Source organism: Nesoenas mayeri (genome assembly GCF_963082525.1).
Source record: "Nesoenas mayeri genome assembly, chromosome: 1".
NCBI lineage: Eukaryota > Metazoa > Chordata > Aves > Columbiformes > Columbidae > Nesoenas > Nesoenas mayeri.
Genome location: NC_137541.1, coordinates 16460032 through 16485653, shown reverse-complemented (window position 1 = coordinate 16485653; position 25622 = coordinate 16460032). Strand labels below are relative to the sequence as shown.

The window sequence follows — 25622 nt, the reverse complement described above, 5'->3', positions numbered from 1 at the left end:
ACAAAGCAAATCTATAAAAGCTAATGAACCCAACAATTTCTTTAATTTTTACACAATGAAAAATAAATGTATTTCTCCAAATAAACGGTGGGCAGCCCACAGGCAGAGGAGGTTTTCCACATTCTTTCATGAAGCAAATGTTTCAAAGATAAGAATTTGAATTGCTGATGCTTTCAAACTCTTATCTCTGAAGACTTAAAGCAGTGAGGACAGGACAAGTTAAAAAATAACACAGTATTTTTATGTCGCTGCGTAAAATTCAATTTGCCAAGGCAAGCAATCATGGCAGGTGAACAAAATACCATTCATATTTTAATTACCAGGCTAAAGGCAGCCAAGTTGATTTCTGTGCCTGACATTTTCTTGACAATTTTGCAATGCTTCGGTAAGGCAATTAACATGAGATGTAGGCTTCTGCCCATGGCTAATAATTCTCTTTAGATCCAGCAAGACACTGGTTGACTAAGGGTATTTGAAGGAAAAATGTGCTGGGATTCATTTACTCTGCATGTACGAGGATAAACTCAAGGCAACATGATTATTCGCACGCAAAAGGCGCAGGAGGGATGACCACTGTGCATTTAGGAGCACAAAACCTCTCCCCTCCTTTTTCTTTCTTCTGATATTTTGTGTTCACATGTAGGCACAAACCCAAATGTTCAAATGAAAAAAAAAAAAGGAAAACAAAAATCATTTTTCTTCCAACTAACTGAAGGCTCTACATTGCACCTAGCAATGTATACTAGTGCATTTGTGCCTGTGGCTACATACTCAGTTCTGTTTTCCTGCTGTCAGGTAGTTAATTTTGGCGGTTTCTCTCACAAGCACCGACTCCCGACTGTAGTGTGTGCTCCAGAGGAGCAGTGGACAGGCAGCCCGGTGTAACACAGATGTACGCCACCCTGGGGAGCCTCCACCCAGCTGAGTGTGGCTCTCCACTTGTCATCTCAAATAAATAAAAATGGGAATTCTCTTAGGGAAAGTTTGGGAAACGTTCCCTCTGATAGACAGAGCAGATATTTGTATTTTCCTAATCGGTTAAACCCTTTTAAACGGCTACCACTACAGCAGCTTATGCATTCGTCATTCATTGTACTGCACAGCAGAGCTATTAGCTAGGCTACTATTGGATAGGGATCTGACAGCTGTCGGATGCTTTCTGATTAGCTACTCTGTTATTTTGTTTTCTTGTCAGTACTGAAGATAAGGACAACCACTGACCATCTAGGATAGCCTTCTGTATTCATCTGGTATAGTGCACCCTACTATGTACCTCGGGCTGGAGCAGTGTTGTGCACACTTGGTGAATTCACGTAATCATGGAATTCAATCTCTTTTGGAAGCCATTGCTTTTAGTTATCAAGAAAACACTAGCATATTGAATTTCCTCCCCAATGGAGAATTTTTGAACATGAAGGCATTTTAAACTAGGCAGTAGAAAGGAGAACCAGACCAGAAGCAGGGCAGTGAGGTCATCAGAGAGCTGCTTTTCCCCCGGAAGGCTTTTAAATGATTAAATACATCAGCAGCTGAAAATTATTCCACATCAGAAGCATCATTGTCAGAAAGATGGTAATTACTTCCCTTCACCCGAATATACTCAATATACCTCCCTTCATCAGAATCTGACACGCCACACGTACATAGCCTGCTTTCAAACAAAGATTCGATTTCCTCTAGCTTTTTCCCTTTAGTCTCAGGAAGGCAGCCGTAGATGAAAACCAGTCCCAAGCCGGCAAAACCCGCGTAGAGGAAGAAGGCTCCTGCAACAGAACACAACACACACAGAGTGGGTTACAGAAGTTCCCATCCCGTGTGTGCTCCAGCACAGAGCAGCGGTGGAGGCAGCCGCCTGCCCGCTTCGAAGGAACGCGCAAAGTCAAAGTTTGGAGCAGCATCATCACAACACCGAGCTGGGGGCTGTGGGTGCAGGAGAAGGCTGCTTTGTTGTGTGGCTCTGCAACAGAGTAAATTAACAAAAGTAATTTAATTTTGCATGGATGATAATATGTGTCCTTTTTGGGCAAGTTGTTCTGCTGTTAAAATAAACAGCAATTGAATGGTTGCATACCCAATAAGAAAAGCAGATATGAAAGGCAAGAACTTTCTTAGTTTGCTGCAACAGCTGAGGATGCACTAAGACCAACCCGCAGAATGAGAAACTTCAGCAAAAGAGAGTAAGGATTAAAATAGTGCTTGTGACTCTTATAGCTTATGATTATTTAAAAGACCTCTGCAGAGACAATTAGCAGTGAGAAAGAGCTTGTTCCACCCCCGCTCTCCCTCCTGCCTCACCTAGGGGGGCAGAGAAGGTACCAAAGGACCAACAAACATTTACCTGAGATGTGTTTCAAGACTGATGACTCAAAGCAATGACAAGTAGAGCTGAAAAGCTCTGTAGTAATAATGATGTGAAGGTCACCACAACTCCCTAGCAGCTTAATGTAATTTAAATGACTTATACTTGAGTGGCTGAGCAGTAATCTAACAAACTCCCTACAGGCTCCAGCAGACAGGACTTAACAGCTGGGACCAGGGCAGCAGCATCTTACACAGCTATTTCTGCAAGGACCATCTGATCTTGGCCTTGGATACTATCACAAACTGGAAAATTGCAGATGTTGTCTCCTTAAGTGGGAATCAGCATCTTTCACTACATCAAAAGTGGGGTTTTTTATTTCCAGTTTCCCTGTTTTAATCAACTGTCTAGGTTCTCAGTTAAGGACAGAAGGAAATGTTTCTTAGGAAAGCTGGACCAAACTCTATGATCCAGGCAGGTCGTATCAGGTCTCTAGTCTTACTAAACCACGGTGTGTTGAGAACACCTCATTCACAGCTGACATTTCACAGCAAAACCAACCGAGTGACCCAGAATTGGGAGGAAAATCTATACGCTTACAGCAGTACTGCACGCACAGACACATACTGTTTCTTACCATAGTATGTCAGATATTCGGCCGCATGCAGAAACGTCAGTGACACGAGCACATTGAAAACCCAGTTGACTCCAGAGGAACACGCGTTTCCTGTACTTCTAGCCCAAAGTGGGTAAATTTCAGAATTGATGGTCCAAGGCATAGGACCCATCCCTAAGAATTAAGAAAAAAGATCAATCTCAGTTTAATGGCTGGACTCAAAAGTAAATTTATCCTGTAGCCTCACTAATTGACATTTTACCTTTACAATTTTTAAACTTATATGTGTAAACAAACATTTGCTTACCAGGTGCAAAGAAAACCAAGTATAAAATAAGGCCCAGAAGTGCTGTCCAAGAGTATGGAGTGGGGCAGAAATTGTACGCCCAGAACAAATCCTCCTTTTTGAATACTGTTTCATTTGAACATCTGAAAAATAACAATATAACTTAGTATTAAAGAATTTTTTGGGAAATGGGTGACATCTCAATATAAACATGGCACATAATGCCTTATGAAAAGCTGACAAATGCAAAATTAAGATAAAGAAGCTCCACCCTTGTTAATTTATCAAGATCTTTGGGCCAAGTCCTACATTCAGAAATGTGCTTTTCCCCAAGCCTGGTCTGAGGAAAAGTAACCAGCAGAACACTCCTGAATTTAAACACTTCCCTTGTATTTACAGATCTTCTTCATATGAATAGTCTTTGCTATGCAAGTGGTCACACCAAAGCCAATGAGACCATTCACATGAATATCGCACAGCGCAGAAAGAGCTGCAGCAGCAGAACTTCGAGCTAAGGATGCTGCACACAAGGATGTACGGTCAAATCAAAGTTAGTTCTTCAGTCACCGATGAACTATATGCTGCACACTGTTTGTGCAATCAGTGATGCCTATGGAGTGTGCCAAGATCCAGTTATAAGGAAAAGAGGCGTACACTTTTTTTCTACGCAGTGAAATCATTTAGAAGAAGGCAGCATTTCTAATTAGCCAGTAAAAACAAGAATCAGACCAGAGGTAAGCCATGCCTGCAGCAATGAAAGAAAAAGTGACTCTGTTCCAAGGACTACATAGAAATCGCATGAAGGTATAAAGCCAGGTATTTTCATCTGACTGTCATCAATATATTTTAAAGGAATATTGGCAACTTACTTTTTCGTTATAAATGTTATTTTTAAAATTTAGCTTTTGTTTAAAGGGACAACAAGTCATAACTGTAACTAGAGAAATTTTTCAGCTGCAACCACATCAGTTGCTACAGTTGAATAACTGTGTACTTTTGGAAGAGAAGACGCAGACACCACCCTTTCATATGCAGACAATGTTATTTACTTGGAAAGAAGAAATCGCAGAGAGCTGAACATTTGTCTCAGTTATGATTTCCAGATCAACTGAGCACTTATGTGACAGACATGACCCTGTTGACAGCAGGAAAACCAGAATGAAGATGGCTGCAATGGGTGATAAATCACAGCTGGGCAATGAGCGGAGAGACAGTGGAGCAACAGACACCCCAGAACATTTCAGAGCACCTACCACCACTGCAGCTGACTTTCAAAAGCAGCTTAAAACAGAACATTTCTCCTCTAACTTTCCTGTTGAGAAATGACCAGGCAGGCCCAGGCTGAACAGGAATGTGCTGAGCACTGGTGGCCAACCCACAACCAGTCCTGGGACAGAGATCTTCCCTGTGCTGGCATGGATGTACCAACAGGACAACACTGAAGGCAGGACACCACTGTGAAGCCCCAAATCCAATTTCAGGACAGTTGGAAATCCAAAATTCAAATACACTTAGAGAGGTTAACCCAACAAATCCTGGAAAAATGCACATCTGAAACCCCAGCCAAACCCAGACACTGCCTTAAGGGGTCATAAACCTCGAGGTTTGCAGTTCTACCTGGCACCTGAGCTGTGCCTGAGCAGCTGGTGCTCCCCAGAGAAATGCCAAGCCCTGGATGTGCTGCCGGCATCAGCATTCCCTTCCACCCTGCCCGGCCCAGCTGCCCCCGAAAGCCCCTCTCATCCAGCCCACACAGCTTCTCGTTCAGTCTCGAGGTGAGAAACACACAGAAAACAAGCCAAATGGACATCTTTCTCAAAGACACATCCCTCGTGCCTGGATATGACCTGCTCACGGCTTCAGCTGCTGCCTGGCCACTGGAGCACCTGTCAGCCTAAGACACCACCAGCTTCTATAACAGAGACTTTTCACCATTTCTCAGTGAAAAGTAATGCTGCCATTCTTGCCACTTCTTCATCTTGCTTCTAAGCATTACCCGAGGTTCCCTCTTCTGTCACTTTGCTCTTTCACAGCTCAGCTCAGCATTTCTATGTTAAAAGCACATGACATGGATTATTCCCTGTTAGTGTCTACCTTGACACTTCCCTACTGCTCTGAGCACACCTCACCACATGAAGATTAAATCAAGTTTGAGCTATGACCTGGGTACAAGACATACAGAAGAATGAACTGTGCTGGAGAACTATCCAGATGTTTAAACTGGCCGTTCCTTACATGTTAAGGAAATAGTGTTTGAAAGATTAATTACTGAAGATGTGGTGATCCTGCTGCCATCTCCTGCTGAGCCCCACACAGCTGCCAGCTCTGCATCCGCACCACAGCAAGATCGCAGGATTGCTCAGATCCAGGCTGTTTTAACAACATCAGGTTTGCTTCTTTTGCTGTTACTCTAATTTCATTTGCAGGTGCTTGGTAATGAATACAACTGATTAGCATTTTAAAAGATCTCAGTGCTGAGTTTGGTTTCTCCAATCTGCCCAGCCAGATCGGCAGCTCCTCAGAGAGGAGCCTCATGCTTTCCCTCCAATCCTGCTGTAAACAAAGACTTACTTGGTTTATTATCTTGCATCCATCTCCATCAGCACAAACCACCCTGCTGACTCATACAGACACAACCACCGGGAGGTCTGGATGTTTCCTTCCCCCGCCATCTTTCCCCAGATGTGTCCTACTTTTGACAGAGAGGAACACAAATGATACACGGGAAAACCAGATGTCTCTGGAACCTGCCATGGCTGACGCCACTCATCTGTTTTCCTCTCTCTGCCCATAACCGAGAGGAAATTCTGTTTCAAGAAAGCAGATTCAGTGCGCTGAAACAGGAAAAATAGCACCGGAGACTCGATTTAACAGAAACTTTGCAGTACTAAATCGAGTTTTGCTTATCCTTCAGTAGTAAACCAGCATGGCACACAGAGTAAAAGCAAAGATATCTGTATTTACTGGCATCTTGCAGTGCTGTGTACATTCAAAAAGAACTCTCCTTTGAGGTTAGGGATTTGTTCAAGCTCTGTTACTGTGCTAATTCTACTGCTATACTACTATTTCTACTATATCTGTTATTTTGCTGGGGAATATATTAATAATTACTGTAGAATGTAATATCAGATAAAATTCTGGGTTTTGTCCTGCATGAAGAAAACATCTATAATGGAAGGCAAAGGAGCAGCAACCCATCGCCTCACAAGCTGAAACACACAGAGGAAAATGCCCTGTAAAACACTTAAAAGTGAAATGATGCACTCAGGTACCATTGCAGAGTTTGTAAATACTGATATGCTGGGTAATCATCAGTATAAACAGTGAAGACACATCACACCATTTCCTCTGAAATAACTGCCAAAGTGAAAACATGACAGTGCTACACTGAAAATCTTTACTGTTAATTTCTCTTGATACGTATTTTCCACAGATAATTTAAGATGCACATTTGATTTAATTTGTGAAAACCTGACCTTCCAACAACTGATGCGAACAATTCAACTGACTGGAAATATATCAGAACAGCAGATTTATAAATTACAGGCATTATATGCTTGGTTTCATATTCACAGAATCCATCCTTTATCAGATATCGTCTGTAGTTCAGAAGACCTAAAGATTTGCCCCTCACCTCCTTAAATTACCTTCATAGGGCACATAAAAGAAGGTAAGAGGGGAAGAGCTGGTGAGGATGGTCTGAATGTTCTTGCAAATAATAAGAGGATGAAACAGGATAAGACCATTTCCTTGATAATCAATCTAAATTTTCCTAATACTTGAGCCAATTTGGCTGTGGAATAATTCTCAAGTGCAACACTGAAAACTGCAGATAGGGAAATGACTGGAGAGTACATAGCACAGGCAAGTGTGCACAGCATAAGACAGAGACCTCAAATTTCCATTAATTTTTGCTTTACTGTAGAATGAAGACTCTGTAGTCCTAAAGATATGGCTTTTCTGGGAATTAAATGTTTCATTCTGAGCAGTTCATATATTTTTAATATGAAAGCTGCTGACTTCTCATTGTCTTTTAAGCCCTTCATAAGCATCTTAAATGGATTTAGATCAAAAGTCTTAAAAGGTCAAAATTCAAATTAAATCAGGCTAAGGAAATAAATGACTTCTAAAGAAAATCACTAATGTGATCATCCATCTCCTTAAAATGCATGTTAGAACAGGCATATTTCAAAATTACACATTCTGCTCCAAGATAAACTTTAACATCAGGTGCTGATGGTACAGAAAGATTTTACACCCAATTCAGAGTTTCCCTAATCCCTCATTTCTTTGTTCTAACAAGAGTAAAACTACTTAAGGACTGCTCCTATGCCAGACTTTTGTGTCTGGGTTATCAAGATGATCATAATCTACAATTTACTAAATTAGTCTGCGGTGTAACACAAATATATTGGATTTTTAAAAAATCTCCTTTAAAGGGATTTTTGAAGTCTCCTGTGTAGAGTGCTGACTTTTATATCACACCAATTCAACCAAACAATATACATTTATGCCAAGCTTATTGACTCATCTTTTCACCTGAAGCCTGGTCATGGAAAGGTCAGAGGACCAAGCAGACACAATTTAGAGTAGCTGCTGAGAAAGGTTTTTGTGGAAGGTGCTTGGGAACAGCTAAGATTATTTATTCACAAGCAATTACTCATCCTGTGGAAGAATCTGGACCTTGACATTTGGGTTAGCTCTCACAACTTCAAGTCCCTCTTTTTCTGCTAAAGATATTTAGTTGTCTGAACTAACTAATTTAGTAAGGTACCAGATTAACTGTGTAATAACAGTGGTAGTCAGACATGTAACTAAGGAGAACGCTGCAAACTGTCTCTTATCCCAGGGGTGTCAAACTCATTTTTTACTGGGGGGTCACATCAGCCTCGCAGTCACCTTCAAAGGGACGAATGTAATTTTAGGACTGTATAAATGTCAGAGTAGTTACGTTCATACAGTCCTAAAATTACATTCGGCCCTTTGAAGGCGACCACGAGGCTGATGTGGCCCCTGGTGAAAATGAGTCTGACACCCCTGATCTGTCCTGTCCATCAAGTGGCCTCTCTAATCCAGCCATATACATTCAAAATAGTTACATCAGCACAACCCCTAGAAACCAGTGAAACCATAAGGTACAGTATCACTATAAATCAGTATATTCTGATTTAAAGAAAAATCTCCGCTCTTTTCAGTGCTTAATTTTTTATATATACATACTGTAAGATGCTATCTGAAGTACTGAGGAAAGTGTAACTTTTCTCCTGAAGGCGAACAGATTAATTTAAACCTGACTGATGTCTGAATCAATATTTCCTAAGCTTTCTCACAATTCCCTAGCTACTGGCTTCTGTGCCTCTGAGAAGACGAGCTCTCTAGAGAAGTTTGCACCTACCGCTTTGACTTTGTAGTTTATACAGAGAAATAACTCATCCATTAAACCAGATGTTGCTAAAAATATGCAGATGAAGCTTCTTGCATCAGATGATGGCAATTGAAAAAAACTGAAAAGAACAAACAGATGCAGCTTTGAAAAAAAAATAAAAATGTACCCATAAAATTTCACGGTGTTCAGCTAGACATTGCTTAACCTTCATTACATAAAAATACCAGCAGCGTTTTGGGACACTCATTGAAAATTTCTGCTACAGCTGGCAAAGAGGTTTTAAAATAGTAGCATCCACTTCAAAAACTTGGGAAAATAGTTTCATTCACAACAAGAAAGCAAATTGCACCTCAGCAGATCACTGATGCATTTGCACATGACAGGAGAAGTCTTTATGATGCTGAGGCCCCCTGCTATAAGATCTATCCATTGTATCTATGGAGCTGTGGGTGATAGGCTGCACCAAGAACAGAAAGCAGGGCACTGGAATAGATAACAGCTATACTAACTGCCACTGTCCAAAATATTAAAAAAAATCTTCAACTAAAGAGAAAAAGCCATTTCCTTTCTTGATGCAACACTTCCCATGCCAAGTAAGTTTAGTAGCAGCTACTAGGGCTAGAACAATACCAACAGGAAAACTATGCTTCTCAAGCTGAATGACCCGTACTTCATACTCTGCATCTGGGAAACTGAAAGCACATATTCAAAGATAGCTAAAAATGAACAAACAAATAAATAAATAACAAAACCAAAACCCCAGCCAAACAGAAGCTTAGTTGTTTTGCCCATTACAGAGCTAAAGAGTTTAGAGGTACCTTCCTTTACTGTGTGCTGTAGGGTAAGGACTCAATTTCTAATAAGATTTTACATTTAAATCAGCATTTCTTACAGATGTGCTTGGAGGCAGAACGTAACATATATAGCAATAACTCAATTATTCACACTGAGCATCTTTTCCCTTACTGGCTCTTATCTTCTGATCTCTCTTTTACCTTCTTTCTTACAAAAGAAACAGAGACTCTACAGACTGCTAAAATCAATCACAACTAATATTTAACCATCACTCATACACACTACTGAACTTAAAAAAACCTAATTAATATTTCATTTACCCAAGCAGAAGACCTTACTGAAATGATTACTACATAGAAATACCTATCTCTAAGACATAACTGCCTTCTGTCATGCTTGGATGGGCATACTCTTTGCTGGGTAAAGAACTGTCTGGATGGCCGGCTCCAAAGGGTGAATGGAGTCAAATCCAGCCGGCGGCCAGCCACAAGTGGTGTTCCCCAGGGCTCAGGACTGGGGCCAGTTCTGTTCAATATCTTCACCAATGATCTGGACAAGGGGATTGAGTGCACCCTCAGTAAGTTTGCAGATGACACCAAGTTGGGTGGAAGTGTTGATCTGCTGGAAGGTAGGAAGGACATACAGAGGGATCTGAACCATCTGGATCGTTGGGCTAAGCCCAATTGTATGAGGTTCAACAAGGCCAAGTGCTGGGTCCTGCACTTGGGTCACAACAACCCCAGGCAGCGCTACAGGCTCGGGGAACAGTGGCTGGAAAGTGCCCGGGGGAAAAGGACCTTGGGGTGTTGACTGACAGCAGCTGAACATGAGCCAGCAGTGTGCCCAGGTGGCCAAGAAGGCCAACAGCATCCTGGCTTCTATCAGGAATAGTGTGGCCAGCAGGAACAGAGATGTGATCAACCCCTGTACTCAGCACTGGTGAGGCCGCACCTCGAATCCTGTGTTCAGTTTTGGGCCCCTCATGACAAGAAAGACATTGAGGTGCTGGAGAGAGTTCAGAGCAGGGTGACGAAGCTGGTGAGGGGCCTGGAGCTCAAGTGTGATGAGGAGCAGCTGAGGGAACTGGGGCTGTTCAGCCTGGAGAACAGGAGGCTGAGGGGAGACCTTATCACTGTCTACAACTACCTGAAAGGAGGGTGTAGCATGGAGGGGCTTGGTCTCTACTCCCAAGCAGCAAGTGGTGGGACAAGAGGAAATGGCCTCAAGTTGTGCCAGGGGAGGTTTAAATTGAATATTAGGAAAAATTTCCTCACAGAAAGGTTTGTCAAGCATTGGAACAGGCTGCCCTGTCTGATTAGACAACTCTAATTTCCCAATGAAACACATTCAGCTTTGGATTTGTTTCTGGACTGAAGGTTCTCTCTCATATTACTGTACCCTCTTCCTGTCCTCTCCAGGTTCAGCCTGCTGCTCTGTTAGACTTGTTTGATCCCACCCTGCTGCCTTCCAAGTCCTGCTGGCCGCCTCCAGGCTACAACTTCCCACTGTGCTGTCACACCACCAGTGTTTCAAGCTTCACTTTCCATCATTTCTACCATGAATGGAGAGAAACAAATCTCTGCTACTACCAGAACACCATCCTACAAGCTTCTCTCATTGTCTTTTGCAGTCTCCTCCCCTTGAGAAATGGACTCACACCAGGAAAAGGCAGAAGAACATTTACACCTGGTGTTAAAGCCCAGCCCTTGGAGGTTTCACCCCAGCTGACAGACAGCACCTGTTAGGTACACATGTACACCAGTCCCAGCTACGGCACACTTGAAAACTGGGAGCAGAAATAAGCAAATATCTGGTTTTTGTTACGGGACATACAATTACCTTAATCACACAAGACACAAAGTGACTTATTTTTCTTCCCAGGCTTTTTCCTACTCTTCCAAAGTATCAGAAGGTAACAAAAATATCAGGAAACATCTCATGTATTTGTGCTCTACAGAGTCCTAATTCTGATCCCAACTTGACACAGTGTTTGCCCCAGTACAAATTAAAATTAACTAGCAACTATTAAATTGTAGGATTTCAAAATCAGGAGAAAATCATAGGTAATTCACGTATTATAATATATTAATAATGTGTGAACTTGTGAGTGGTCATATAACAACTACGAAAAACAATTATCTGTTCACTTCCACAGCTAGCAGTCATGCCTCCAGAATCTTAATGGGCTGAATTAAAATTAAAACCTAATCAAAATGCAAAATCTTAATTAGTTTTGAGAATAAGTATCTTACCTTAATATTCCTAACGAATTTCTACCCATGATAATTTTAACTACTTCAATCATTAGACAATGATTCAAAGTTTCAAAATATGGTATTTTGTGTTTCTTTTAAACAGTGGACACTTTCAGGTATCAAATAGTTAACAGTACAAATGTAGCTGTTCAGGAAGCAAAAACAATGAAGGAAAATGGTGCATCTCTTTCATTTTTCTACGAAAAGCTTCAAAATTCCCCTAATTTTCAATTAAAAAAAATGACATTATAAAAAAGCAACAGAAATGTCATAAAATAAAAATTGTCTTGGTTTTGTTTTGCATTTTGTGTGGGAAAGGATTATTAAAAATATTTATAGATATAATTAAAGAAAACTAACATCTTCAAAAAGCACTTTAAATAAAATCCTCAAATATCTAAATATATTACTGCACAAACTGAGTGCACAGAGTTCCATTCTATATGCACTTATATCCAAGTCTAAGCCCACACTCAACAAACAGCCGGCAGATAATGACTTAACACCCAGCTAAGGGGTTGAAATCATAGCTGTAAAAATTAGGTGCTGTTAAGAAGCCATGACAAAAATGGGTTTATTATGTATACCCAGAAGACTACTTTAGGGTCTGAAACTGTAAAATTCAGGGACACCAACAGCAATAAGTGATAATTCTAAGATGGAGAATCAAATACCAGTGTATACGATAAACATATTTCAGTAGGAAGGAAAGAGAGAACAAAATATTTATACTTCTGAAACTTCCACTAAAATCAAAAGGAAAGTGTAAGGGTGCAAAAATAATTTTCTGAATTTGCTTTTTTGTTGAACTTGATACCAACAAACCTGTAAGGACAAGGCATTTAAATTATAGATCAATATTACATGTATTAGTGTACCTTTTTTAGTGCTTCCCTGCTCTATTTGATTTCTAGTTATTGACATACATATAAGGTTTATATTTTAATAGTTCTAACAATAGCATTTTGGCCAACTTAACCTTCCATCTGAAGTAGTGAACTGTGACATTCAGTTTCTGTAACAGCAATTTAGACTCAAACACTACATTTTTAACGATTGACAGCAACTGTCTTTCTGCCATTACAACTGAAATCTATCCAGACTACACATTTAGGATCTTGCATTCACAGTTTTAAATAGATGATGGAAGAGTATTTTTTTTTAATAGGAGCTTTTCCCGAATTCCAGTAGGTGGCAATAGCTCTGCCCTAAAAAGCTCAGAGAAAGTGGTGCTTGGGAAGGGGAAAGAAGGCGCATCCCTGCCCAGGGAGCTGTCCTGGGGAGGCTCTGCACCCCAGCAACCAACAGAGCCACACAAAGGAGGATTCCTCCACTGCCAGCCCTAAAATCCACTGGAAATTGTTAATGTCGTAACCGAAAAATGGAGCCCCAATGAGATTCAAATAATACTCTAAGATCACTTATAACAAGATAATTATTTCATGCCTGATTTGTGAGAGTGAGCACTTAACATGGAGTGTTGCTCTGCTTTGATTTGTGCATGCAGGTGCAATACCTAGGCCAAATCCAATGAATTTTCTAAAATATAGAAATTGTAAGTGGTTATACTAGCTCTAGTTTATGACATTTATAAACACTGGGTACCAAAGTCTGTGTTGTTACATGAGACTCAAAGTTTGGGAACTGGCAGTAGAAGAACTCAGCAGAAATCAAAATAATCATCTACTTTCCGTGGCCTCTGACAGCTACAAAGCAACTTTACATAAATAAGTGCTTTTTAACAATACTTTTTTGCCAAGAAAAATATGCCAAATGGGAACATACATCATCTGAATCACAGGTTTGAAGAAATAAATAATCATGCGGAGCCTCAAACTTGTCTCTCATTATCATCTATGCAAAGCTAATGTGGCAGCTGTGCAAAGCTACAGGGAAAAAGAAGGTCTTTGGATCTTACAAGCCAGAAGAAATGCTCACAGTGCTGCCGTTCAGAAGTACGACCTGCCATCTACCAGACTGCCCATTTCCTAGCCTGTACTAACCCACGAGCCGAGTTAAAATAAGGTCACGACTCTAAATCAAATGAATCAATAATTCCAGCTCATCTTGTACCAGCGAGAGATTGATCTTACTGCCTCCATTCTCAAGGAAATGAACTACACGTGCAGACAGCACACACAATAATTTATATGAATTAAACTCATCAAACATATTGAATTATTCAACAGGGCTAATGCAGAAACGTGTTAATTTATTTTTCCTCAAAAAGGAAAAAAATACTCTGAAAACTTCGTCCTTTCAAGAAGGGAAGAGATCACAATTTTATTATATCAGATGATGTGATTATTGAAGAGTTGCTTATTATGGAATAAAGGTGTGTAAGGTTTGGATTAGAGATGCTGTTAAAGGTACAAGCTGCTGTACAGAGGGCTGGGTTCAACCCTGCTGAATGTTCTTTATCAATAAAAATCCCCAACCAAAAGCATCTTTCGAAAACATTTTCTTCCCTCAAAACAGAGACAATTTAGTTTTAGCAAATTCATTTCAGCGTGCAAAAACCTAAAGGAATCTGCTGAGGCAATTTTCACTGAGGATTTTTAGTTAAATCTGAACCTCAGAGCCAATAACTGAATACACATGAAAAACAACTATTGGAAGTATTCCTCTCTCAGGAAAAAAATAATAAAAATAATCAAATCCACACGCTCCCATAGATGAGTCAGTTCCTCCTGCTTTGGCTTGGAGGCAGGAGGGGAAACCACCAGCCCTGTCTCAGCCCCCTGCGCAGCATCATCCCGGTGCCCTGACCCCAGTGCCCTGGGCCGGGGAGGCGAGCACGGCCTGGATGCCCCGGGAGAGCCGCCCTGGGGAGGCACAGGAGCCTTTCAGTCCATCCCCAAAGAGATGAGCAGCTGGAGAAGCAGTAACAGACTCTTTTCTCCAAGGTACATTTTGTAAGAGAGAGAGAGAGAAAAGCTGCAGGAATTATCCACGTAGCCTGAGCACACTGACAAGAGACTGCCAGCTCTCTCATGTACGTTGGCAATTTTTTCCTTTGCATTCCTGCCTATCTCCCTTGTCATCTAAAAGCAAACATGCCTTTTCAGTAGGAAACAAGATCAATTTATTCTAGTCCCATTCATTTCAGCTGACAAGAGAACGCCTGAAATGATCAGAAAGGTTTTTCCTTCAACAGAATGTCAATTCCAAATTTAAACACCACCGCATCTTCTTCCTTGGACCACTTTTAAGTGGTGAAGAGCATTGACTCAAACAGTTTTCCATTTAAATAACACAATTTTTTCCTGACACAAACCAGCAGTTGGGAAAGTTTTAGCTCAAGGGCCGCTTTTGTTCTTCTATTCTAGTTACATCAGTGCTATAGCATCTGAAGCAGTTGTTACAACAAGTAACCCAAATAACTGTCAGCATGCATCTCTTCATCATCCTCTACCAGAATGCCTCTTAAATGGTCACTTAGAGTAAGATCTGGAAGCAGTGTTCAGCAGCAAAGTGCAATACAAATGAACAGGTAGAGAACAGACAGAAGAACAATGTTTCAAACTACCCAGGCCTGCTTTAAAATCCTATTTTGTGCTGGGTGTCTCCAAGAAATAAATTTTGTCTTCAGCATATAAACTAAACTTTTACATTCACTTCATAACAGGACTGACAAGGAGTATATTTTGTCCTTCTTTTCAAGCATCCAGAATTTGCCATTGGTTGAATAGACATAATGAGTTAGGCCTGTTAACATTTATTCTTAAGCAATAACTTTAAAGGTATGTAAACAGTTTTAGTTTAGATTATCATGTTGCTCTGCTCATTATTTTAGACCTGAAATGCAGATACAATACACAAAGGACATTAATTATTCAAGCATTAGATTCAGTAAAAAATAAAATACCAAAAAATGCTTTTATCCCCCTTGAACATTAAAAAAAATAATGAAGAGACTGTATCATCTGTTAAAGTTACAAAAAAATTCCACCCGCAGTTTAAATTGTTTAAGTACATATATAGATTTTGCCATATATTTAAATGCTTAAAGAGATCTTATGGTTATCAGGCCCACCAGGAAATAATTCCCTTTTAAAATAACTTAAAAACATAATGTCTCAAAGACCTGAGCAGGAAAAGTGGCTGATAGGATCAAAACATTAAAATTGCACTTAACTTTGCTACCTACTCCTGCATCACCAATAACAGAGGCTTCACCTACAATCAAGGACAGGATTTCCTGCATCACTTCATCCTTCTGTTCTTCCTATTAGCTCTCACCAGTTAGCAGAGACAGCATTAAAATATGCACATCAGATTTCTAAAGTTCCTCCTCTACCTCCCCAGCTTTCCAGTATGTGCAACCATTACTGTGATTACACTAATGTCCTCCTCCCAGAAAAGACCTTGTGGCTCAGATTTTAGGCTGACAAAGACTGTAATAAGCTCTAAATCTTTTTTTTAATTTGTTTTTGCCCACCTCACTAACATGCATTAGATATTATTATGCTGAGGTCCATACTCTTAATTGAACAGGACAACCAGCATTGTGTTCTGCCACCCAGCTGCTTCAGGCTTCCAGACTTACTGGCAACGGTGAAGATAATCAGAACTCAATTCTATTTGACACTGCATATATTTTAGTTTTCCTTCCTAAATGATCCCAGAAGGAAGAGGGTAATTCTATGTTCTGGCTCCTACTGAAGTGATGAATATTTCAATTTAGTAAATATTTAGCATATTGTCCAGAAAGGTATTTCTCTAAGACTATTGCTTGTAACTGCAACTCTGAGTGCTGCCGATACACATGCAGATGTAAATATTCTAGATCCTGCTACTTTCCTAAATTATTTACTCCCTTCACTACCTTTCTAATTTGCAAATGTGAATACCATTATCCTATGTATAAACTTCATCTATTGATCTGAAGATTTAGTAAGAGAAGTACTAGTTTCTCCTCTAACTGCTGCTGAATTGAGCAGCACTTTTCAACGCCCGCTGTTGTAGAAAGATTCCAAATCAACACTTCAGCAATAAAATCTTCTACCAATAGTTCCTGCATGACAAAACAAGCAACGTCTACCTGTGGACAGAGGAGTACTTCATTCCTGGAAGGCTGCTGTGCTGTGAGCCTTTCCGTGGTAAAAGGAAAGGTCTGTACACCCATTCCCCATGATGAACTGAAAATAGATTCTCAGTCTTTAAACGTATGAATACGCACATACATTTTTTGGCATTAGTAAAGCAGTCACGGCAACTTTTACAAATGTACTTGTCATATTGCAAAAGCATCTTTATAAGACTGACTAGCAAAACAAGTGTAATGAACTTGCTTATGTGTGTCTGTATTTACAAGCAGGAAAAGGAACCTGACATCTGTAGAAAAATCTAATGTTGCTACAAAGGAAAAGTATTCTAATAATCTTAACAGTCTCATCTGCTATGCATTAGACAACGGGCAGCACTGTGTGAATGTAAAGCTCCCCAGAACACTCCCGGGGCTGTGACAGACACTGGCATGTCTCCCATTGGACATAAACCAGGCTGTTGTCTGAGAATCCAGCTAATGAACTCCCATGGTTGGTTTTTTTGACCACTGGAATCTAGTTAGCGTCCAGGCTCAAATGCCAAGGTCGTTAGGCGCATTCCTGTGGTGGGAATTCTCCTGCAGCTGGGAACCAGGGTCTGCCTGCCTGACCTGATTCCTCACACTGCCCAGGTAATTCAAACCCACTTTTCCCCAGAACGGGTTTCCGAGACACAGTTAAAATCCTCAGCAAACTGACAGATCTGAGCAACAGGCACCCAGCGACACGCAACAGCATTACCGAGCATCTGTAAACATGCCCTTAATTTTACAGGGAAGGAAGGAGAACAAGAGAGCACTGGCCAGGGGGAAATGAAGATCTTCCAAACGCAGAGCTCTGCTGCACTCATCTTCGCACGGAATGCCCTTAGAGAGGAGAAAGCTTCTTTATACTGACCAAAGCAGGATTCTCCATGAAGCATTGAACTCCCGTGGCAGGGAGATGTTCCTCTAATGAAGTTAATAAAAATGGCTGAAGAAAGCAAATCACTCAGCTCCTCTCCCTTTATAGATTTTTGTTCCCAATCGTCCTCCTTCAGGGACTGTGGAGACCTGCCAGCTAATTTTGTGGACAAGATGGCTTCTAGGCTTCTCTCTGATCTGCAGATAATGTTATTATTTCTTCATAATTGTTTACTGTATAAAGTCAACATCTTTCTCTCCAGAGGGAGATTGCTCAGAGTCACTCCTGAGAGGCTTTTAGCTCACAGTTGTGGGCCTGCTGTGGTCTTGACAACATACTCATGTCAAGGTTAATGTCATGTCACAGCACTATTAGTAGCTCCTTTCCTTGTGCGGTTATTTTTTCAACTGTAAGAATATTAATGCAATTTAAAGTTACTTCTAGAGCATTCTTTGCTGGCCTTGTGGGTTATTGCAATTATACAGACAGAAGTTTCAAGGCTTCCGAGAGTACGGTGGGAGTAATTGCAATTGTGGGGAAAAACTAGATTTTGGTTTTTGCTCTGAAAGCAATCACCTCCACATTCACTCCTGGCTGAGACACGGACTCTGCCCATGACCTCTTTCGTGCCACCTGAGCTTCACATTGGAACTTTCCCATTGCAGCCCCATCTGTAAAAGCAAGATAACGCTTTTTATCAACTTTATGGGGATTTTATAATGCAATGCACATGAAGAGAACTGCAAGCCTTTCTGTGGTATTGCTGAATGCGAAACTTCCCTAAATCCTGGAGAACAGAGTCTCAACACAGAACCCCCAGACCACACTGAGAGAGAAGACTCAGCTCTTCTTCCTTTATTACAAAGTGAATAATTTAAGAATATTCTTGCTCACTGTCTTGAAACCATCCTTTATATGTCCCTGGGCAGAGCTGGAGGCAGCAAGGTTTGCATGTCAACAGCTGTTTTGGTTTTTTTTCACTGGTTTGATAATACCAAGAGCAGCAAAGCACCTGACTGTGCTGGTGCCCTGGGCAGGACCCTCCACCCTGTGTTATTCCAGTATCAGTCAAGCTTATGTAACTGAATAAATAAAAAAATAAATCAAACTCTATTCTTTGTCTTACATTTATAATCTCACAACAGTACCCATTGCACATTACCCATGCTGCTTGGACTTTGTCAGATTTATTTTTATGGGGTCTACATCCCCTAGAGCCACTGCTGGCCACAGAGTTCCCTATACTCAAAAGATCCAAAATGCTATATTCTTCTTGAAAATCATTTAGACGCTCTAATTGTCTCCCTAGGTTTCTATGACAACCACAGCAACATAAACAGCCTTGCTGGCAGCCACAGGAGACTGAAATCTTCGCTCTCTTCCCTGGAACTTCTCAATGTAGAATGTACTGTAACCAAATAAATACAATTAACAATAAACACAGAGGTGGTATCTAGTATACCAGGCTGGCACTGGGGAAACTTCTTGTAAATAAAAAAACATTACAGTATTTTATGATAACAGTCAAGGCACTGCCTGTTACATCAATGTTACTGAAGTACCTTGGGATTCACTGTGAAGAACAGTGCAAAGCTATAAATATATAAAAAGGAGGCTTTTCTATGTCAGCTTGTGTGGCTGCAGAGAGCTTTAAAACAATATATGACAAGACCTTCTCTGTTGGTGCCCCATAGCACCTCTCACCTCGCTGGCAGGTTGCACATCAGGAACAGAGAAGCCCCCAAGCGAGTGTCAGGATAGCTGGGGTCAGGATGGCTGCGGAGCCACAGGGCTCCATGCACATCATGTGCTGTGACCGTGGGCACCTCTCCTGGCGGCAGCTCCCAGCGTCCCAGCAGGAAGATCATGAAGACGACATGACTGCAGCAGCAGTGAAACGCTCTGCACAGCACCCGCGCTCCGAGCCCAGCAGAAGCTGCTTCTCTGAACCTCCTGCGTCAGGCAAGGAAGTCAGAGCTGCTGTTTTTGCTACAGTCGAGCAAACTGAGGTCCAATGAGTCCCAAACAAATCACTCGGGTCTTCCTACTCTCCTGAGCAAAATGAATGGAAAAATAAAACGGCCATATAAGGCCAGTGTAACTCGGGAGGTTTTAAACCATTTAAATCCATTAAGCCAATACAGGATGGCATGAAGCAATCAGAATATACAGGAGCTACAAAGAGGTTGCATGTGATAATTATGATTATTCAATGTCCATAGATCACAAAATCGTCTTTCAAATTGTTAAACCAGCTTCTGATCATAAAAATGCCACATATTTTTAAAATAACTGCCACTGTATACCCAGCACATGGTGAAATAACTTTATGAAGCAAAGATACAATTTCAAGCATCAGCGCAAGTGTGATTCCTTGGCCAGTGCTGTTAGTTTGTCTTGGGCAGTTGTTCTCCCTGTGCTGCCAGAAGATACGGATGATTCTGCTGCTCTGAGACAACCAGGGATGTAATTACGCTGTTTCCACTGCAGCAATCTGCCCATTTGGAGAGAAAATCCTACAGCTTTTTGAGACTGGCTTTGCTGTAAAGCGGGCTCAGGATTTGAGGAAGGAAGGGGGGGCGGGAGGTGGGGTGGTGTACATGAATGTGAACCCTTGGAAGTCAAAATCCACGGAGATACCCTCTGGACTGGGGTGCAAAAACACACCGACCCACGAGGAGGAGGAGGCGGTGAAACGCTTGTGTGTCCCAAGGGCTTGGGAGGCACAGAAGGGGCCACCTGACATTTCACAGCTTGGAGGATCAGCTTTTAGAAAACTGCCTGATTCCATAGACCAGGTGGAGATGAGATTGGAAATTAATGAACACTAGAAATAGGGATAAATGTACAATCTTTGAAAAATATTTGTGGAATTTCAGTGTTTTTCTTTCTTAAGGCAAAACTTCCATTCTAATGACTACCAATATTAACATGGCGCAGTTTTCTCCTGAAAGATTTTGAACAGGGTATTTATGCTATGGAATTATTGTACAATACGGAAATATTGTATTTTGCAATATGGAAAGGAAATATTCCTCCTTTTCTCTCTGATTTGCTCCAACAGGCTGTACAGCAAGGAGGGTTATGTGAAAGTGAATATAAAAGGATTGCTGATGTCCACATTTACTACATGTTATACAATAAGATTGCCTAACTAAATAAGTCTGATTTTATCTATCGAGTACTCATAACAAGTTTATGTTTCCATTATACAATAAGACTGCCTAATAAGTAAGTCTAATTTTACATATCAACTACTTGTAACAAGTTTATATTTCCATTTATGGCTGCCTGCGTGTTAGCGTGATTTTGCTAACTACAGATGTGCTACTTAAAACTACATCATATATGAAATGAATGTTGATTTGGAATACAAAGACAGATCCGTTAATTTAGAAATATGAAAGTCCAAGCACTGGAGAGCATAGCAGGACAACAGGTAATTTGCAAAGTATGTTGTATAAAGCGCCATAGTCACCGAAAAAGCAAGAGGGATGAGAATTTGTAGTTTTCAGTTATTTATTAATAAACAGTAATAAACCCCAAATGATCACACTGCTTTTAAATTAGGATTACAAAGCATACAAGCTACCCTCTTGGCATCTGGAAGGAACCACTAGGCATAATATTCTAATAGTACTGAAATCAAAAGAAGGACAATTTCAGAGTAATTTTAAATTAATGATTTTACAATTAGTAGATATTTTCATAACTTCCAATCTTGGTACAGTATGACTCACTGCCACTATGGCGCTTGGTTTTAAATTCTGATAAATACACAGAAAGTTAAAAAATATAAGAATAAACAAGCTGAAACCACCACACAATCCTTTCCATATTTCCCAAGTATGTTTATGGTGCGTGGGTGGCAGAGATGAGTTATGGCAAGGAGGTTTTACCAGCAGTAATTACACATTTTATCAGCAGTAATGATATAATTCCCTTGTGGCACTGAACCATTCCAAACTCTAATCCAAGCCCTAATCACCATTAAAGTATTGATAAAGCCCTTACAGGACGTTGTTCCAACTCATAAAGCCATTCCTTAAGAACAGTCAATACTTAATAAAACTTGAAGATTGCTGTGACTTCACAGGAAATCTTTGTGCTCTTAAGTGTGATGTATTTTACAGTTGCCTTGGGACTTTTGCATGAACACACACAGTTTTACATTCCAAGCACAATGTGTGGCATTAACACCACTTTTAAGCACAGAACAGAGAAATCAGTGGCCACAAACCACACTTTTGACAGTTGGAACTTTTCAGAATTTTGGCATTTTAAGTTATGCAGCTGAGCAACTTGGTTTCTTCAGTAGGCCAATATTAAAATGTGGTTTAATTAAAGCACTGAAAAAGACAATTAATTCAGAGGCCTTTAAGTGTATACCTAGGGAACATGCCCCTCAAACGAATGAAGACCTCAGGGAGAAGTAATTTTCCTAATTGCTAGTGTACTTTTGCCACACTTGCTAGGTGGCAGACCACACCGAACTGGCTGCACACATCAGGATTGCAGCTTTCATTTAGAACAGTTGTTAGAATGTAATAACCCACTTTTGACAACGTCAAGTTATTTTTTTCTTCCTGAACATCATAAGAGTAACATTTTACGTAAAAGCAAAAGTGCTCTCGTTAGCATAAAATAAACCATCAGTAGAGCACAAGATCAGAAAATCCTGAAAAGTGACATACCTGCCCCACGCTGCTTTCATTGTAGAGTCTTTATCAACAGGAATGCATGAGGACTCAACAACACTTGATTTATTCAATTTGTAGCAGAGACCACAGTCCGGATCTAACATACATCCATTACAATAACTGAAAGAGAAAGAAAGAAATACTGAAGCCACACTTTATTCATTTGTACATATCAAAACCAACAGCATCTCCTAATCAATCTTGGGATGCACGTAGTCAAGTTGTCAGTGTTGGAGACAAGATAATAGGAACTGCCCAAAAACTAATATAGATTGTTTTCGCCTTTTTCTGTACCACATTTTGGTGGCCCGGTTGGAAATCTCCCAGTGACATCTGATCAGGCTGTAGGAGAATTCATTAATGGAATGAATTTTAATCTAAATAAAGAAAGATTGAGGTTGAAAAGAAAGAACCATACGTCATACCTAATAACCAAACTCTGATTTGGGCAGTCAGTCTGAGCTCACCATACTGCCTGTGTGTGGGAAGTCGGCGCCTGAGTTCCCGTGATATTCGATGGATGGAGTCCATATGTCAGAGGAGCCAGTTGACATACAGGTGTCTAGAGCCCAAAAATATTCCCCTTGCTCTTCACCTGGCACGGCAGAGCATGTGGTGCTCACGCAGACCATTCCTGTGCAGCACACTTGCCAGCTCCCTACGGACACCTCCCAGCTCCTTGGTAGTCTCAAGGAACCAGAGATGCCTGGATTTGGACACATGAGCTATGCAAGAATTCCAGAAGCCTTCATGCAGTGCAGGTGATTGGAAAGCTGCTGGCACAAGCTTCCCCAGACCTTGAAAGCGCTTAAGAACATTGCTGTGGTGGTGTTTACCTTCCTTGGAAGCCATCTCAGATTCAGAGACACATTCTCATCAGCAGAGCCCCTGATATATTCTAAGGAATAACTTCAGGACTTAAAAATAGGAGAACGAAAAACTTCTGAACACAGACTAAGTCTGGAAATTTGAAATTAAAATTAGACTTTGAAATGTAACATCTGGAAATGTATTATTAAGGTGACTAAAATAGCTTCAACATATATCCCTGTAACAACAAAACCAAGGAAATAATCCTTTCTGAGTGTGTATCTTTATCATAACAATGACCTAGTGAATGCAAAAATAATCTGCTTAAACTACTATACCATTATGAGAAAAAGTAGAAGTGTATAACAAAGTCCAAGAAACTAAATCAGTAAAGCAGATTGTGTGGATTTTAAAAGTCTGAAAGTAAATCCTTAAAATCTAGTAGTTCAAACTTTTCTTACTATGATATTTCTAAAAGAGTTATAGTGAGCTCAATTCATATGGTAGTTGGCAAAAAATAGAGAGCTGGGAAAGTGTTAAAACCAATGTATTCATTTGCATTTTCCTGCTTCTCCCAAATTTCAGAAATTTGTGCTCTTTGTTATCATGTGCTTCCTAATTTATCAAATTACTGCAGAATTTCCACGTTGTTTACTTTTTAGAAAATAACTGGTATGCCAAATTCATTTTTGAACAGCTTTTTCTTTTATATATATATATATATATATACATATATATGTATGTTAGGAAAACTGCATTGAATTAGCTCTTTAAACAGAGATATAACCTGCAGAAAAGATTTTTAGAATGGAGATTAATCAAAACTTTCAAGTAGAAGTCGATAATTTAACTGCAGTAAACATTTCTTCTCTTGCAAATATAAATGAGAAAAAGATAACTCTGCAATTATAAATTATGAAAGGAAAGGACAATTCCAATATTACATTAGTGAGACTTGGTTAGATTTTGTTAATTAATATGAGGACAGCAAGGGGTAGCAATGAAAAGAGCTGACAGGAAGAGAAAACTATACACGAATAAAAATGTTTTATAAATCACAAATGTGTTAAAGGATGTAATAGCAACACTGAAAAGAACTATAAAATTATAGCATCTTCTAGTGAAAATAATCCTATGATATCCAACAGGATTCTGATACATGATTTTCAAACTGTAGAACACTTTCCACTCAAATTATTTTATATATCAAAGTACCTTTTAACAACATGAATTTATAAGATCACCCACAGTGCTAACACATCCAGCACGGCAGCCTGGCACAGAAAGCTGACATTTCCAAACGTTCCATGCTATCAAGTGCAGAAGTGGATTTTTAAGTCAACTATATGCCAACCATATTCATTGTGAATACCATGTGCAAAATCTAACACAATAAAGTGGTCTTTAGGCAACAATTATCTTCAGAAAATTTCAAGGTTCCTCTAAATTTATCCTTTTTTAGGTTTTATTTCATGCAGAAATATAGTCAAATAACCAACACCAGCCAGACCATCAGCAGGACACAGGAACGCAGAGGAATGACAATTAGACAGGAATGAGCGTCATCTTTAGAGTGTTGCCAGCAGAGGACAGGATGGGGACTGGACACCTCCTCATTTCCCTCAATGTCCTCACAAAAATCAATGCACGAGACGAATGACAGAACAGAACCGTCCACTGTCTGTTCTGTCCTACTGGGTTTGTGCTCCGGATAACTCCACATGACCTCAGCAGGCGGTGGGTATCAGTAACCAGTCAATTAGGAAGCAGAAGGTATCTTATTTATTCCTCCCCCTCCATCCAGCAGCCCAGAAAAAACACAAGAAATTTGATTAGTGATCCCACTGTCTGCCCACACGGCTGTTAATTCAGCTGCTCCTCAGCCTTCATTGGGAATGCACAACTGTGTCTTCCAGTCGGCGTTCAACATCATAAAAGCTGCTGGATTTCATGTCATGCTAAATATCGGAGGTTACACTTACTCATAACAGTTCAAATAATTTAAAACTCTTATTTTCCGCAGCTTTTCTACAGCTTGCGTTTCAGGTTGAAAAGTTAAATAACAAATATTTTTAAACCCTTTACCTTTAGGTTAGGATTTTTTGACATTAGCTATATAGTAAGTTCATACACTCAAGCTTTGACTTTAGATTTTAGAGACAAGACCAATTTACGTCAGAGGAAACCTGGAAACTGAATATACAAGACCTCTCAAATCTAACTCCCAGCAGACTGAGGGTAGGCGGCTGCCATTCAGACCATCTATCATTCTTCTGTGCTCTGTTTTATCATTGATATAAAACCTTTATGTTGACTTTGATCAGGTAGATAGTCATCACCTTTTCCAACATGACAGAAATTTTTTTTTCCTCCAGAATTCCAACGTATGCACATTACAACTGTTTTATGCACAATAAAGAAATCTGTATTGGTTAATAAAGACTAATGATCACTGAAGATGCAGCATGAAACAAGAAAGGAAGGGGTTTTTCTTAATGAAGCAAGTTAAAAACAACTAAAAAAA

General features: G+C 40.2%; 1 protein-coding gene across 1 annotated transcript in view; it reads right to left on the bottom strand.

Annotated features, from left to right (window-relative positions):
* Positions 1–1536: 1536 nt before the first annotated feature.
* Positions 1537–25622, bottom strand: part of SLC2A13 (solute carrier family 2 member 13) — a gene marked incomplete at both ends in the record, with an annotated part of 148271 nt that continues 124185 nt past the window's right edge. Inside the window, 4 exons of the mRNA XM_080359507.1 lie at positions 1537–1763; positions 2937–3089; positions 3223–3344; positions 22283–22408. Of these exons, the coding sequence (XP_080215633.1) occupies positions 1537–1763; positions 2937–3089; positions 3223–3344; positions 22283–22408 (628 nt within the window). The remainder of the gene's footprint in view (positions 1764–2936; positions 3090–3222; positions 3345–22282; positions 22409–25622) is intronic.